The following is an 18,441-nucleotide window of genomic DNA, read 5'->3' on the forward strand; positions in this document are numbered from 1 at the left end:
GCTGTTTCGGAGCTGAAGGACCAGCGTTCTAAAAGTAACGGAAGTAACTGATGTCTTGTTTGAAAATGTACTTAAGTATTTGATTACTCAAACAGCAAACTAACGCGTTAGGTTACTCATTACTGCAAAAAGTAATCAAAAAGTTGGGTATAACGCGTTACAAAGTAACGCGTTATACCCAACTCTGCCTGTAGGTATGAATGTGAGTGTGAATGGNTCTTGTTTGAAAATGTACTTAAGTATTTGATTACTCAAACAGCAAACTAACGCGTTAGGTTACTCGTTACTGCAAAGTAACGCGTTATACCCAACTCTGCCTGTAGGTATGAATGTGAGTGTGAATGGTTGTTTTTCTCTATGTGTCAGCCCTGTGATAGTCTGGTGACCTGTCCAGGGTGTAGCCCAATGTCAGTTGGGATAGGCTCCAGCCCCCCTGCGACCCCCAACAGGATAAGCGGTATGGAATATAAATGAATGAATGAGTTTATTTGCCCCATCTCCTGACATATCACTTTTGGCATTGTGCAGCCATTCTGGCAATTCCAGAAAACGATTTTCACCACCACTTCCTCCCATGTCTGTGTCACTTCAGGAAGCTTTGGTGGATTCCTGCTGCTATCATAGATGGTCTGCTTACATGCTTTCTCTTCACACATGAGCAGATTCATTTCCTCAGCAGAAAATCACTGGCCTCTCCAATTTACCAAATTTACGATGTAAATAGCAGCCAGGTGCAGGTGGCTTTTAACAGGAATGGGACTCTTGATTGGTTCAATTTATGTTACGCCCAACACATACCCCTTTGTCCCTTGTGCCTTACTTTGCATACAGATTATATGTATACCATGTGCCATAGATCATTCACATAGGGTGCGTAAACTCAAATCTCCTCTGGCCTCCATGATGTGTTTAGAGACACGTACAATCCAGATGTCAAGACTTTCCCACCAGCACATGAAAGCAGGATAACAGGGATAAAAAGTACAAATAAAGAGATAACACTTGTGTAAATGGCGGAAATCCTCAATTCTACTTATCAGTGAAATCTCATCAGCTGATTTATGAGCCCAAGTGTTCAGTGTCCAACACGTTTCAGTCAAACAGGGACATTTGGAGATATTTAGCTAAGACACACACACACACAACCCTGCTTACCTTGGATAATATCAAACACCAGTTTTCTCACAGTGTGCGTGAAGAACAAGCAAATGATCAAACGGCTGTGTGTGTTTGTTCTTAGCGTGTGCTGTGTCGGCCATGCTGTGCGAGGTGGTCAGCAGTGGTGTCAGCAGCAGGGTGAGGAGTGGCGACGTGGACGGAGAGCAGGTCAGCGGTGACATGGAGTTTGATGTGGTGCTCTGCCAGTCCGAGCTGACGGAGAGAGCCCTGCAGCTCTGCCATCTCCTGCCTCCGGGCTTCATGCCAGTGAGTATGAATTCATATCAGACACACACACACACACACACACACACACACACACACACACACACACACACACACGCATCCAGTGTGTCTCATTCAATGGATGTTTAATGGAGCTGAACAGCCATTCATCCTGCTCTGCTGCCTCTATCTCAGGCAGAGAGAGGTTTTGAATTGTGTGCGTGTATCTGTGTGTGTGTGTGTGTGTGTGTGTGTGTTAGTGCGTGGTTGTGTATGTGCATGCGCCATCAGACTGACTTTAAAGGGCTCCGAATCTGAGCCAGAAATATTATTCCTTTCTCTGTTTGCTCAGCTTTCATTTTCGGCAGCTGCTCTTTCTTGTCTCTTCTGCTCTGCTCGCAGCCATGTTTCTAGCCCCATCCCTCACCGAAAAATATCGCTCCTGGTCTCGTCTTCCTGCCGGCCATCTTTCATTCTCCTCCTCTGATCTCTGCTAAGTCTCTACTACACACCTCATGCTCTCTGTCAGCTGTCTCCCCCTGAACTTCATAGAGATGTGACGGGTTGAAGCTGTTTCTGCCTCTAACCTTTCTTCACCACAACGCTTACCTATTTTCTCCCCCTCTCCTCAGCCCTGTCAGTCATCCCAGAATTTCGCTCTGGATGCAGTTGACAGTCTGGTACGCTGTGGGATCCTGATCATGGAAGAAGTAAGATAAATTTACAGTTTATTTAAAGTCTTTATCCAAAAAGCCACATAATTTAATGCCCTACATTGCCTCCGGCTCATTCCATTATTTAAAAACCCAAAGGATCTCGTCTGCATTTTATCTGCAAATACCTTTTTTTTTTTTGAGGATTTAAGTATTTGAAGTCAGTCACAAGTTGGGTTTCCATCCAAATATAGCACACATTTTAACCAAACTCTCAGAAAATCTGCAAAAGAAAATGCAAATGTATGTGCTTTTCTATCCACTACTGTTATGCAAATATTGGGAGTTAGTTCATCGAGATAAGTAGTGAGTGGCGCTAATTTCTCCAGTCAGAAGCCTGCAGACGCAGGCACGAATAGATGATGTAATTAAAAGAGTGCCAGTCAAGCCTCAAACAAAGGAAAACAATAGATGTATGCTAACGGTGAGCACACTGGAAAATGGAAAAGTTTTGCTCTTGGAGGAGTTCTGGTAACAGTCCTGTGTACATACATAAGTGTGTTAAAAGCCGTCCAGAGACGACAAAAAAAGGAGCTTTTAGCGACCTATGCAATGACTGTCATGACTGCACGTCATCATTTATTTGCTGAATCTGTTTCCCTTGCACTTATTCGCATTTACCTTTTATCCAAACACCTACTTTTCTACCTCCTCCAAGGGTAAAAACTTGTTTGTAATATTTTGAGATGGTTTTAAATGTCACCTACAGATGGTCTTACCAGACAGAGAAAGAGTTATATCCTGACATGCCGCTGTGTGTTTACTCTCCATCCTTTGTAGATTCCCAGGGACGTTCCCATCTGTGATTTCTGGAAGAGGGAGGGAACTTTGACCTGGACCACCTCTGACGACCCTTATCACAGCGACTCTGACTGCGACATGGAGGAGCAGGACCTGCGTTCTTACAAGGTACAGAAGAGCACTGCTGGGCCCCTCTGGCTTCTTCACATGTCTATAAAGAAGCACCAGAGGTCGTATGAAGGGAAAAATGTTTCCCTGCTGCCTGACCTACAAAAGATGACTATGGGGCATGTACAAAAACACCAGAAACACCACATGAAAAAGAACTTTGAAGTAACTAAATCTCCATTACAAAAGCACCTACACAGTTGAGTCACGAAACTTGAATACCAATTGGCTGCATGTGTCATCTTTGAAAGATGCCTGAGTGTCATGACTGTCATATGTGATGTTTCAGAGCAACACAAGGAAGCCAACCTGCCTCCGAAGGGACCGAACAGCTAATGATGGAAGTTCACAGCATTGCTCAGACACACTGCAGAGTGACTCTGAGGTGTCTTAAAGGGGGACCCTCCAGAGATGGACCTTTTTGTTTAAGACTAAGATTCTTTTTAATCATCACCAAAATCGCCATCACCAAACTAACCAGACTCCACTTAAATAAACAGTACTTTCAGTGTGTATAGAGCCATTATATTTTCACATCTAACTGGGCGAATTAAGGGTCTGTTTCAACCAAACCAGAACAGAGAAAAGAAAAACCGAGATGGCTTTTTTGGGTTTTATTTTGCTTCTCTCAACTTTGAATGAAGTGTGTTTTACAGTGATAAAATCATCTTGCTCTTTGTGGTCACATTGCAGCCTGTTTTACGGCTACAGCCCTCTCGTTCAACACTGGACCAGTTTCAAAAATTGTCGTCTCCATTAGGCACTTGGGAACAAAAATGTGGGAAAATAGGGTCCAGGTTGAAAAATACCAAAGCTACCCTTTAACAGTCAATACATGTGAAATCTAAACTGCATCAAGAGGGAACAACAATGAAAGCACAGCGACATGAACAGAGATACACAGGTTCTACATAAAGCACCTTTTTTCAAATTTTCAGCATGTTAAAATTAGTGTTGCTTTCGTCAACGAAAAGTATGACTAAATATCGTCGTCAACGAACCTTTATCACGTGACGAAAACGAGACGAGACGCAACCTAAATGGTGGTCATGTGACGATAACTATAATTAAATATATAATGCAATATTGTTGATGAATAAAAACGAGACTAAATGTGGTTTACAAAATAAAACCTCTGCTAGAATGTCTCTTCATTTTCGTTGACCAAAACGAGACGAGATGAAATAACATTATAATGTTTAGTCGCGTTATTATTATTATTTTGCAGTATTTCTGTTTGCTAGGCTGTGCGTCGCACTGCGCAGACGGATTACAGCCGTGTGACGATATACAGTACAATATCACTCGCTCTCATGTGATATTGATTTTATACAACAGTTCAACAACAGCTTAAACAACAATGCTGAGTAAGGAAATGTTAACAAAAAGTAATGAAATAAAAGTATGTTATGTAGCTCCGCGATCCCCCAGTCTGTTGCCAGGCACCGCGGAACACACACCAGGAACTCACAAGCTACTTTGTATTTACATTGATCTGCAGCTGTGTAACTTCGTCCAGTTCGGCTGATGAAACGTTGGCAAACCTGGATGTTGGCACGGCCGGATTCAGCTTCCAGTCTCCCTCATCCTCATCAGTACCTCATCAGATGATCATTGATAATTCCTGACCGTTATCGCTTAATTTTTGCTCCTCTCCAGTTTGTCGAGATCGGCTGATGTTACACAAACACACCTGGAGGTCTGCACAGAAGAGTCCTGGCTTTCCTTTTCCGCGTCCTCTCCTGACGACCACTCATAATTTAATTCAAATGTAATTTTGGGGAAAATATCCATCTTCTTGGTGTAACGCTATAGTGTCAGTTTGTGTCAATGTAGCGAGTGTGACAGTTGGTTAATTAACGGCTGTATTTATATTTATTACACGGCTCTATTAAATGCTGTATTCTGATTGGTCAGTCGCGGCATTCAGAGGTCTGATATTACTGTGTAATGACCGTTGCTATGTAGCCCAGCGTTGCTAGGGACACTGCCCTGACAAGGAGATTCAGCCATTGCCGGCAGGGCAGGGTGCGCAGCGGGGTTCTATTCCCCTGTCGGGAGTTATTTTCCCAGTATTCACCGGCTCATTATACATTATCCCTTACTTATAACAACTGTGAGCGGAGTGTTTTTACTGATTTTACTGTTCCCAGTGATGTTATACTCTATATCAGCACTCACGGAATGCCTTTCGTCCAATCAAATTACTCGGTCGGAACTAACTGTTGTATAAATAAATATATATTTAGCTCTAACTATAGGAGCTAATTTAGAAAAGAAAATTTTGGTTTGGTTATACTATACTAGGTACTTATACTATATTGACTTGGTATAATAGAATTGCATTACTAAAAAGAGACTAAAATACAATTTTCATTGACTAAAACTAGACTAAAATGTCATCAGTTTTCGTCGACTAAAACGAGACGAAAATAGTCCTGGATTATTCTGACTAAAATAAGACTAAAATGCTCAGACTTTTAGTTAACTGAAACTTGACTAGACAAAAAAGAGTATGAACGTGACTAAAACTAATAAAAACTAAAATGACAGTTTAACACAAAGACTAGACTAAAACTAAAATTAAAACAGGCCGCCAAAAACAACACTAGTTAAAATACAATAAAAAGAATGTCACAGTCTTTATGTTTCATGAGCTAAAACGTCAATGCACATTGCTGCAACAAATAGTTAAAACCCCAAAATGAATGTTGACTGAACTTGACATACAGATGAAGAGAGCAGCAGTCGACACACTAGATATTACAAGCCTTAAAAATATGATTTTGTGTTGTGAAGTGAACATCCATGTGAACAAAATGAAAGATTGGTCACATGATGTAAACGTCCTTTTTTATTGATTCATTCATTCATTTTCTGTAACTGCTTATTCTGTTAGAGGTCATGGGGGGGGGGGCTGGAGCCCATCCCAGCTGACATTGGGCGAGAGGCAGGTGACACCCTGGGCAGGTTGCCAGACTATCACAGGGCTGACACATAAAGACAGACAACCATTCACACTCACATTCACACCTACGGACAATTTAGAGTCACCTGCATGTCTTTGGAAGCCAGAAAAAACCCACGCTAACACAGGGAGGACATGCAAACTCGGCACAGAAAGGCTCCCCCACACCAGGGTTCGACCCATTACCATTGTCGCCTCACAGCAAATGGGTTCCTCGTTCGAATCCTCTTGCTGTGAGGCGACAATACAATAAATGGACTGCATTTTTTAAGCGCCTTTCTAGTCCTCCAACCGCTCTAAGCTCTTATTTCTTGACGTGTCGCATTCACACACTGGTGGCCGAGGCTACCATAGAAGGGGTCACCTGCTGCTCAGTTTTTAACACACTCACACATCGATGTAACAGCCATCGGGAGCAATTTGGGGTTCAGTATCTTCCCCAAAGATACTTCAAAATGCGGACTACCCAGAGGAGCCAGGGATGGAACGGCCGATCTTCCGAGTAGTGGACCACCTGCTCTACCTCCTGAGCCACAGCTGCCTGACATTACTACCTGCAATGCTAACAATGCTAACGACTTCACCCCCGTGCCGCCCACACACATCCATCATACCAAAAACAATATACTCTGTGCATAATGTAACCGTCCTACAGAGGGCTATTTAAAAAAACAGAAGAAGCCATGTTTCACCTGGGGGGTCTCACCTACTCCGTGCTGACTTGGGATACAGCCATTATTTGACTCTCCTGTGTTTATCAGAAAATGTCAGGCACACTGTTACTAGCTACAGTAAGCGAGACAGAACACATCCAAAAATTTCTTGTGCCAACCTGTGCCACAGGGAAGTTGACTTACTAGCCTAGTAAAACCACTACTACCACCTCCACAGTGGTGTGAAAACCTCTCTCTGACTTCAGCTGTGTCCACTGAGGAAGAGCCTCATCATTGTGTGTACAGCGTTACTCATCTGCTCTCAACTTTTAACTTTTACCATCCAGTCAACTTGCTCCTCTTCTCCGCGTGCCTCTGCTCCACTGCCCTCAGCTTAGGTGCTGAGCAAGAACAGAAAACACCTCCATACCAAAAAAACCAATCCCTTCCCGCCTCCTCTGCTGCCTGTTATCAGTTAGCCTAAGTAAAATCACTCTCGGTGGTCTCACAATGCACGCTGGCGGTAATCCAAGTTAAATTACTATAATAAATAATTCTCAAGGAAAATCTTGTGTGGGCTCAAACTTATGAGATTTATGCCTGAACACCTGAACTCTAAAAGCTTCATTTTGTTCATTGTACATGTAGAACTGTGTTTTTCTAAAGGCTCTTTCATTTTTTATTAGTTATTGTGTGTGTGTATTAAGTTTTTATTTTAAAGCTTCTCAGTTATGCAGGATGAGGAGCAGTATATTCCCTCAGCTGTCAGGGAGATGTATGAATTTAAATTTATGACCTGCAGCTCAAAAATAGGTGTTTTTTATGACCTTAATGGTGTGGTGTGTCAGATTTAGGGGAATCTATCGGCAGATATTGTATACAATATTCATAACTATGTTTTCATTTGTTTATGATCACCTGAAAATAAGAATTGTTGTGTTTTTGTTACCTTAGAATGAGCCGTTTACATCTACATAGGGTGCGTGGCCTCTTCCACAGAGTCTGCCATGTTGTTTCTACAGTAGCCCAGAGTGGACAAATCAAACACTGGCTCTAGATACAGCCATTTGCGCTTTTGCGTTTTTTAAGTCTGCCTCCGTAGTTCTCCTTTGTCACTGGAAGAAGTTTCAGCTCTGCAGCCTCACCGCTAGATGCCACTAAATCCTAAATCCTTTCCCTATTTCTCTCTTACTGTCATTTATTTTTATTTATCAGACCTGTACACTGATACTGATCCATCTGATGCACTATTATCAGCCAGTATAAGTGTTTTTATCTTAACTTGCTACCATATTCTTTTTCTGACCACTTTGTGAAAGTTATTTTTAAAGAAATCTGCCTATTTTAGGTTATCTAAATATTATGCTGCCAGGCCATTTTGTACACTTGAACTTCTCTGACCTAATTTGTTTTCACTCATCAGAAAACTCGTACTAAAAACAGTTGCTCCCACTGTTCTCTCTTTTCTCTCTGCCATGTTGGTTTTAAAGTTCTGCCGCTGTATTGAAGCTTCTGAGTGCTGCACATTCATGTAATGATTGTTTAAACACAGATTGAATTAGCCTAATTGACTAAATGGCGACGGCTTGTTGAAAAATTGGACGAGCTCCATTCACACTGTCACTCTGAATGAAATATCACTTAGGTATGAAATCTGGATATGTATTTTTAAGCACAAAACAAAGGCCGCTGAGCAACGTCAAACACAAAATGGTCTGGTAATTTATGCCGTGCTGGTATGAGCATCCATCCTTTGAGAGACAGGGAATGCAAGGCAGTATTACAGGATCAGCTGCACTCCATAATATAAACTCTGCCCCCATATAAATATATATTTCCATATTACATGATTATAATGCCCCCATATATGCTGCTAAACTATTTATAAAGTAACCTAATGCACCTCCACTGTCATGGCCTCCGTTTTTACCCGATGAAACCACGAAGAAAATGTTTTTCTGAGCTTAGTGTGAAAGAAGTTGACTGGCCTGAACAGAACTCTGACCTCAACCATCCGACACCTTTGGGATGACTCTGACCTCTGAATCTGAGCCGACCTTATTACGCAACATTAGTGCCTGACCTTACAAGCGCTCTTGTGGCTGAGTGGGAGCAAATCCATGCAGCTAGGTTTAAAAATCTGGTGGAAAGCCTCCCGAGAAGAGTGGAGGCTGTTAAAGAAACAGATTAACACTTGTGATTTTGCACTAAGATGTTAAACGATCACATATCAGTCACGTTCAGGTGTCCACATACTTTTGGCCGTGCATTGTACATTAATTTCAGTTTGACAACTTTCAGATGAGGATTGGTTCAAGGTGCAAGGTTTAATTTATGCATCTATAAAATCATGGAAATTACAGTTCTGCACTCCTAATCAACCAACACTGATTACAGGACAGATAATAAACTTTATTCTACCATAAAAACTGTTATAGAAATAGAGGTGGGGGGTGTGACAAGACCGCTCCAAACAACAGCTTTAAAAAAACAGGATTAAAAATAAATTAAAATGGGAGTTTATGTCCTCACACATTTCTGGCTGTACTTTTGTATCCATTGGGGGACAAAAGAAGAGAAATAAGGAAATTAAACAGGAAAATCCTCTGAGCACACGGGGCGAGTCGAGTCCTCATTGGGATTTACTTGTTTTTCATATTTTTTTAGGTGTTTAAATGATTTTGTCCATGGCTTTTAGTTGCAGTAGATCACCAATGTCTTCACGTCACTAAAAAGAAAACAAAGATGAAGGTTTAAGTTTGCACGAACATTAAAAGTTTGAATGTTTTACTGCATGAAACCAAATACAAACTTTTGTTTGTGTGCTGCTCTACCGAGTGTTTCTTTGTAATGTTGTGCCTCTGTGTACTGCAGCTGTGTTACTTTCTGGGGCCAACACACCAACTGACAGTGACTTCTCATTAAGTGCTCAGTGTAGCGGAGAAAATGCTCTTTCGTTCCTGCTCTCCCTGTCCATCCTCATTTTGCCCTTTGTGACCACTCTTGCTTCTGTCTTTGTCTGCTTCTCTAGATAAGCCAGCCGAGTCAGTGCCCAGAGATGCTCTTCTTCCTCTGCAGCATGCTGGCTGGTCATCTGAGGGCACTCTGCTGGACGACCACTGCATTAGACCTTCTAAACACACCTCTGCCAGGTATGTGCACTGTATGTTTAAAGATATACTTCTCCCCCCAAAATGACCAGTTGTATTTTAGTTATTCACCCAGTGTTTTTTTTTGTACTTTATTTTTATAGAAAGAACAAACACAACATACAGCATAAAAAAATAAACAAACCATAGAACAAACAGTTGGTCACCTACACATTCATACATACGTTACACTGATGGAGATACAAGTCAGTTCATACAATAATGGCTCAGTTATCATCTCTTGTGGTCACAAACATAATCCATTTTTCCCAGTATTTCAAATACTTATCCATCCGTAGACTTAGCGAAAAGGTCATCCTTTCCATATTTTGAATATTAGTCACAATATCTATCCAGTCTGTCTCTGTTGGAGGTGTCGCCTGCAGCCATTTTCGGGTTACAGCTTTCTTGCTGGCTGCTAATAATATTTTTAAAAGATATTTATCTCGCATCAGTAAATGGGGTGCAGTATTGCTCAAATAGATTGTAGAAAAAGAGCAGTAAATTTCGTCACCAAAAATATTTTGTATTACCCGTATAATCTCTTGCCAGTATGGCTGAATAGCTGGGCAGCTCCAAAATATATGAAAATGGTCTGCTAGCTGTTCTCCACAGTTCCTCCAACATAGACCTCTGACCGTCTCCCCTGTCTGCACACATTTTAACTTAAGAGTTATGAAATACGAGTTGTGTGAGAGTTTGTAAACGGATGTTTTGATACAGTTTTGCAGTTGTTAAACGTGGTCACCTTCAGTGTGACTTCAATTCGTTTAGAATTTTCACTGTTTTGGGATTCTTCGTTTACAATTTTCTTCACAAATTTAACGCAACACAGGGTCAGCAATTGATATACACATAGTCATTTGTATATGGGAGGTGAAGTATTCTTTAACGGGACAGTGTTCGCCATCATTGATTGGTGTTGGGGAGATTAAAATATGTTTTTTTGGTAACTTGGTGAGGCTTTTGTTTTGTTACTAAAAAGGTATTACACCACAGGTTCTTTTCCAAAGCAAAAAAAACAGAATAGTTCAAAAAGTAATTCCACATTATGTCAAAATGAATGTTCCTGATGTTCTTAATGTCTCCGATATTTATATTTCACCCTGAGTCATTTGCAGTGACCGACCAGCCATGAATATACAGTACAATAGCGTGTCACTGAACCATGAGAACTTCATCTTTATATCTTTGCAGACTGTGCTCACTTCACTCCAAGTGGAATAATTGGCTCTGTTTTCATGTGTTTCTGCTGCAGAGGCAGAGTTTGTTGCTCAGGTACACTCCCATCTGTGTGACATGGCAAATAAGAAGAAACAACACTATGGTGAGCTCAACCTGACACCCCCTCCCAAAAACACACTCTCTCTCTCACACACACACACACACACACACACACACACACACAGATTTTTCTTTGTGACGTAACTTTAAAAGCTCGTCACCTCGCCTTTTCCCACTGATTCAGCATGTGCTGAAACAAGCCAGCAGAGACTCCTACACACTCCCCCTCTCACATCACACGCTCTCCTCTTCTTAAAAAATATATAAGACAATCAGAAACTACCCAAATGACACCCTTCAATAATGCACAGTAAAAAAAATCCCATCAGTCCCACTGGCAGTGGTTTTGTTCTGTTATCCCGACCTGGTTTTTCTATATTGGATATCTGTCTGTTCTTTTGATTCATGTGTGCCTTTGTGCCGTATCTCACAGAGAGCTGCTCAGAGGAGGCTGCACACACTGCTGTTAGATCACTAATAGACCTGGGGGTGAGTGACAGCCTCGGTGTATGTGTGTGTGTGTGTGTTTCCAAATCTGTCTGTCTGCAGAGAATTACAGCTCCGCTCAGGACTGAAAGTTTAGGCGCAGTCCAACTCCCAAAAAGTTCAGTTTTAACATTAATCTGTTCCCAGGTGAGTCTGAATCCAGTCTAAATCCCCAAATCGCTATTAATCAATCAATTACTGGCAGAGCTTTTCAAAAATATTCTTGTCGTGAACAGGAATCCAACCTAATTTTGCCTCAACAAGAGGGAGACTGATCCTGACTTCAGCAGCCATATCCAATCAGGACTGAGGCAGAAATGTTGATCTTTAAAAAGAATTCCCCGCTCCAAGGACACAAGTGATTTTAAATTAGAAACTGTAAAACTATATAACACTTCATCTTAGTCTTTCCCCGGGCTGAAGTGATGCACAGTTCACATTTTGGTCGTCATTGTGTCTACACCTCCTTTACATTCACCACCGTCATGTTTCAAACTATGATGGATGTAATTTTTTTTTTAAACTTTTCACACTGAATTCACAAATTCAGTATTCTGTATAGATTCACAGAGACGCCTCGAAATAAAAGCTGGGATCAGTGGTGTACTAGAGTTCAATTTTGATGTACATTTACTTGACTTAAGTTCTTTCATCTTATGCTACAACCTCACAGCCACAGAGCCGCAGCTTCAGTCCTCCGTCTGTCTCCAGACAGGATGAGTTCAGGCACAGTATTGAGCGTAGGTCACCAGTGTGTTGGCAGCGCTTCAAAGCTCAACACAGTCATGTGTAAAACAGAAGAAAATAAAAGAGACTTGAAGCATAAAAAGTCTTTATGAGTTTGCGTCACTGCACTTACAGCATAATTGAAAAGTGAGCCACTGAACTTTTTACTTTGCTGTATTTATATGACAGCTGTAGTTAGTTCACTGAAGGTCTCTCCTATGCTGCGTTCACAGTGACAGGGTAGATGGTAAACCGGATCATTAGTGGACGAGAGCAAGACAGAAAATTAGGATGAAGATGCTGTTAAAAATATTAAAATATTTTAACTTTTTGCTGTACTCCACGTTCACAATAGTAGAGAAAATGGGTAATCTGAATAGTTACTGGACATTACTTGAATAAAAACTTAAGATAATAGACAAAAAAAATTATGACGAAAAATTATGTATTTTATTCCACTCTTTGTAAACAGTACAACATCACCAACATATTGTCAGACATGTTTGTGTTTTATTCCTGCCATTCCACTGGACTTTGCTTTTTCTGTGCCGTCCAGAATGTGTTGTCTCTCTGCCGACTGCCGTCTGCCTGATTCCGTGCGAGTGCAGCATTAGCCACTCGTATCTCCAGTTTTAGCGCTGTGCCAGCGCTTGAGAAAGCTCTGGCTGAACCCATCATAGTTCCTCACTATGGGAAAAAGTGCTCTGGGTTGTTTGTATTTCTTTAAGCCAATCACAATTGTCTTGGGCGGCGCTAACCTCGGGATGCAGCGACGGTGACCTTGCAAAATAGTGTCAGGAGATAGAAGAAGGAGAGGAGAATGCTGTCTGAAATAGGCAGAATATACACACAGTCCCCATCCTGTGCAGTGCTGGCCCGTGACATAGGCAGTATAGGTGAACGCTAACATCATCCATAGGGGGCACAACAAATGGGGGATGACTGTTTTTTACTAATACCATTACTACTATTATTTTGAAATAATGCATAAGCCCACAACAACACAACTACATAGCAAAGCCTACTAAATAATAGAGAGGCATTTTTTCTGGGTTCCTGCCAGCTCCCCTCCCCAGCTTGTTACACTTTACCTGCTCTCTGGGGGAGATAGGCGAGTTATCCGATGTCAAGTGAACCCCAAAACATTGTTTTTGTTATCATGTCAAAATGACAAAAGCTCTCTGGTGCCCACTCAACTACCACTACACTACTGTGAAAAATGTATGTGGAGAGAAAGAACATGAAAACAACAACAAAGCCGTGTTGAAATCGGCAGGAGGAGAGCAAATTGTTGTTACCTCTAAGCTGCCGGTGGGGAGGGGAGGAGGGCTGCCAGGGCGAGACTCGCCTAGGGTACTAGTTCCCAACTGGTCCAGCCACGAGGACCAGATTTCCCTGTAGTCATTAGTTCAGGGTCGACATAGTGTCATACATTCAGCTTTTACTTTGCGTTTGGTCATGTCGTCGAGGTAGTTCGCGGTTTCTCTCAAGTAGCTGTCTGTTAGTCACTCACTGTACAGCGGGGAACAGTACTTCAAAATAAAAGCTCTGTGCCAGAAATTCACCGTGCTTAAAAATAAAGTGGATTTGTTACAAACTTGACACGTTTGCGAGTCACTTGCGGTCCATTCAGAATGGACCTACAACCCACTTTTGGACCACGACCCACCAGTTGGGAACCACCAGCCTAGGTCACCAAATGTGCTAAGGCCGGCACTGATCCTCTGAGTCAGACTGTTTTACTGATAATGATTTTAAAAGCAAAATATAACAGATATAACACGCCTATAAGAGAGCGTCTCAGGTGCTGGTAGGTGTGTATTTTCTTTCACGTTTGGACAGCGCCAGGCTAGCTGCCTTCCCTGTCTCCAGTCTTTATGCTAAGCTAAGCTAATGGCCTGCTGTCTGTAGCTTCATATTCACCGTACAGACATGAGATATTTCTTAGCAAGAAAGCGAATACACTTCCCAAAATGTGGAACTACTCCTTCAAGTACATTTTGCCAGTAACGCTTCAGTGCTGACTAAGATTAGGGTTTTGAATGCAGGTAAAATATTTGTCAGGTGACTTATTCGTGAGGATTCCTCAGTGACATATTTACCTATCCTCCTGGTGGTTGTGAGGTGACCTGATATGGAAACACTCCACTCAGGCACAATGAACAGAGGATTAAACTATGACGAGACCAGATAAAGGCTTCACCTTTATTGTGATGGATTATCAAGCTGCTGCAATTTCTAAGTATGGGGAAGTTGTTTTTCCTACAATTCAAGAAGGCGAACGGTTCATGTGAGCGTCTGTTATCGCCATCTGCACCGACTCTGCAAACAACAGCAGGAATAATAAAAGGGAGCAGGGCAACGTAGCTACGTTAACACCAACTCAAAAATGTAAGGACAGAGGAGAAACACTTCCAGTCTGAAAAATGGAGAAAACAGCAGCTCACTCGGGAGATGCAGACTTTTTTATCCATAGATATATTATAAATGCTTTGGCATAAATTTCCTGCTTTCACAATTTACCACTCAGCCTTTCAACTCAGTAAAGTAGACAGCGTCTGCATCCATCAGTCTCCCCGATCAGTCTGCGGGTTGGGAATCGCTGCCTTTTAAAAATAGACATCATTGACCTATATATCTGCAAAGATCTCATGAGGCAATTATTAACTTTCTTATCAAGGTTATCAGTCAGAAATGGTCATTACCGTGCTTATCTTTTTGGGATTGGACAGATAATTTCACTCCCTGATGTCAAGACTGCTTCATTTCTAAGATCTACAGGTCAAATCAAAAGGGAAATGTGTTTATGCAACTGTAAAACAAAAGCAAGAATAGCACACACCTCATTATTCCAGACCTTGCTTTGTGAATAAGGTGGTTCAGTATTATTTATATAACATCTTTGTTTTTCTTTTTCATTTTTGAAGTGGTCTTGTTTTGAAAGGTCTTGTTTTTATCTCTGTTATTACTTTGGTGTTTTTTTTATTTGGCCTTGTGCAAAAAGAACACCACTAAAGATAAGAAAAGCTCCGTGCTCACAGTGTTCAAATAAAGGTTACTGCATAAAAAGCATTGTGGTTGCGAGCGTTCTGACAGTGCTGTGTTTATGTTGGCTTCAGGTCCTTTCAGAGGAGCGTCGGGAAGGAGGCGTCTTCCTGGGTGTCGTCCCTTTGTTCCAGTTGTCAGAAAACAGGCAGAAGCTGCACCGCTTCATCTCACAGTACCTCTACAATTAATGTGTTAAACTTCGCAGCATGACTCAAGGGCTCGACACGGCTTTGTTGTGTCGCAGAGTCTGACCTCATCCTCTGTTAGTGTCAGAGAAGCTTGTGTTCGCTGTTAAAAAAGATGCATGCTGAGCTGGGACGCTCGTGCCTTTAGGTTAATTGCATTTTGATTTTTCAGTGATGAGACATTGATTTTAAGTTTATCTTTAGTAATAGCATTAGCATAAAGCCACAGGAGACGAGGATTATGAAGTCCCTGTAATCAGTTGTCAGGACTGCTCGGCGCGGCTCATGTTCGACCATGTTTATGTTGTAATGAAGGACACACAAGTTTTGTTTGTAACAAAAAGCTTTATTCTGCTTTTTCTCGTTCTTCACAAGTTCATCAGTTAATCAGCGTTCGTACTGACAATAAACAAATGTCCTTATTTCATTATTAACCCCACACCAGATGAAAAGGCTCTTTGTACACAGACTGGTTACCAAATGGTTTACAGCAGTATATTGTGCTCATTCTTATAAATATAATTTCTTCCAAACAGCTCATCATTGTTTCTTGCTCTCCTCCTGAATGTAGATCCTTGTTTGCTGACTCAGACCTCAGGAGAATCTGTCTGTTCGATGTAGACCTTTTGACACCGAGACGCAGAGACAGATCGATGCCTGGCTTTGAACAGGACGTACAGCTTTTTCTTCTGGCAGGCATTAATATTTTGGAGTTCAGAGCCGTCTGTTTGTACAGTCAAGAGTCAGCGTGGCTGTTTGTGTCCTTTAAACTCCGTCACAAACCAGAGCTGCAGATGATCGGCCCTCACTGGCCGTGAAGCTCTACTGCCACCCAGTGTTGAAGCCTCAATACTGTCCACACATGCCTCACTGTAGCTGGGTCTTAAATCCAAACTGCACACCAGTCTAAGCAGGCTCTGTGTTCACAAAATTAGGTTTACTTAAAATTGTCAGTATATGAATTAAGATATCCGTGAATTTTGAGTGTGCTGTTCACTGTTGTCACACAGCGCACTGCAAAACTAACAGTGCCTTCCAATACCCTTATGACCATACTATGTAGTATGCCAGAAAAAGATTTAATATGTCTCAATACATAGTGTGTGATACACAGTATGCCAAAAATACCAGGGTGTCAAACTGCATCCAGTCACATTTTGAAGTATGCAAGTTGGCATGCTTTTCTGGCTGTTCTTTCCCACAATCCTCTGCACATCAAAAGACGCGTCACATAGACTGAGCCGCAGATGACAGCTCACTGACAGCTGACAGAGGCCACAAACTAATCATTAAGATAACAAACAACGGCAGCACATTGGTGCAGTGGTTAGCATTGTGGCCTCACAGGAAGAGGGTTCCTGGTTCGAACCTGGGAATTCCAGGGTTCAAACCCCAGGGGTGGGGAAGCGATCTCCCCGTGTGTTCTCCCTGTGACAGCATGGGTTTTCTTCAGGTACTCACAGTCCAGAGACTACGGGTTAATTGGTGACTCTAAATTGGCCGTAGGTGTGAATGTGCACGTGAATGGTTGTCTGTCTCTACATGTCAGCCCTGGTGACCTGTCCAGGGTGTACCCCACCTCTTGCCCATTGTCAGCTGGGATAGGCTCCAGCCCCCAGCGACCCCCAACAGGATAAGCAGTTAGGGAAAATTAATGAATGAATAACAAACAACAAAAGGACATAACAATAAATATAACTATGACAGAGGAATCTACAATGTATGCAGTTATTACTCCAAAGTTAAAATGACACATTGCAAAGTAACAACAGCAGAGTGCTTTCGGGTTGACCTCCGTCTCTGGTGAGCTTCGCTAATGGCATTTTGTTTTCTCTCTAAGGTCACATTAAGATCTGCTGCATTCCAGATTGCATACTTTTTCTTTTTACTTCAAAGTTCGTGCCACAGACTGTGACAGATATATAAGCAAGAGGGTCTAAGATGTTCCAACAAAGTAGTACGCCCCAGTTGTATGCATACTCCATGCAACAGAACGTACTTTTCAGGGGCATTTGCAGTATGTGCTGATAGTAAAAAGTATGTGATTGAGAACGCAGAACTTATTAACAGAATTTCTTTGAATATGTCTTAACTCATTTTGAGATAAAAGACTTTCACTGTGTGAATGCATCAAGGGGAGTTATGGTGGCAGAGCGGGTCATAAATTATAGGGTTGGTGGTTTGATCCACGACTCCTCCTGTTTGCATGTCCAGGTGTCCTCAAGCAAAACCATCAGCCCTAAACTCCTCCACATGTGCAGCGTGTGTGAGCCACTTTGAGTAAAATCTGCCACATGAATGTAACGCTGAATTTTGAATCTATTCATTTCACTCATTATTAAGTGACTCAATGGTCGAAAATAATTTCCAGGTACAAAAAAGTCACCTCATCACATTACTGCGAAAATGTAAAATGGGTCCATTCAGTCTGGGAATTTCTCTAAAGCTGTTTCTGTCAGTGAAAAAAATATCAACTTCAGTGATTTCAGTAAAAAGAAAATGAATCAAGCAGGTACATGAATCAGCGTAATTATGAAGAATTTCCTCCGAGGCAGTGTGAGGGAACAACTTTAAAGACAGCATATTTTTTTATTTGATTAAATTCCTCCTTAAACTTACTTTCTACAGAGAAAATCTGTTTGAATCCTCTACGTTAGTCGAAAAGTTTTATATACAATTTATCATGACGAAAACATTTTTACATATTGAAAAAAGTCAGGAGGTTCACAGTTTGTGCTCTGTAGCGTGAGTGGGAGGCTGCTGATAGAGGGGTATTTTTACAGCTAGTGACTAAATAACCGAGGTCAAGCTGCAAACAGCATGTTGAGTCATGTAATTATACTGTTTTCATGGAGTAAAAATACCATGTTTTCCTTCCTCACAATTACTGTAGTATCATAAATAAAACATTTATCAGGGAACCTTCGCACATTTTAA

At 41.6% G+C, this 18,441-nt stretch overlaps 1 protein-coding gene across 1 annotated transcript in view; it reads left to right on the forward strand.

Annotated features, from left to right (window-relative positions):
• The window catches only part of gpat2 (glycerol-3-phosphate acyltransferase 2, mitochondrial), a 198,776-nt gene extending 180,438 nt beyond the window's left edge, over positions 1-18,338 (forward strand). The window contains exons 19-25 of the mRNA XM_050050490.1: positions 1,241-1,425; positions 2,016-2,093; positions 2,877-3,005; positions 9,658-9,778; positions 11,034-11,102; positions 11,493-11,548; positions 15,391-18,338. Of these exons, the coding sequence (XP_049906447.1) occupies positions 1,241-1,425; positions 2,016-2,093; positions 2,877-3,005; positions 9,658-9,778; positions 11,034-11,102; positions 11,493-11,548; positions 15,391-15,507 (755 nt within the window). The 3' untranslated portion in view covers positions 15,508-18,338. The remainder of the gene's footprint in view (positions 1-1,240; positions 1,426-2,015; positions 2,094-2,876; positions 3,006-9,657; positions 9,779-11,033; positions 11,103-11,492; positions 11,549-15,390) is intronic.
• Positions 18,339-18,441: the final 103 nt, after the last annotated feature.

Source organism: Epinephelus moara, chromosome 8 (genome assembly GCF_006386435.1).
Source record: "Epinephelus moara isolate mb chromosome 8, YSFRI_EMoa_1.0, whole genome shotgun sequence".
In the NCBI taxonomy this organism is placed as follows: domain Eukaryota; kingdom Metazoa; phylum Chordata; class Actinopteri; order Perciformes; family Serranidae; genus Epinephelus; species Epinephelus moara.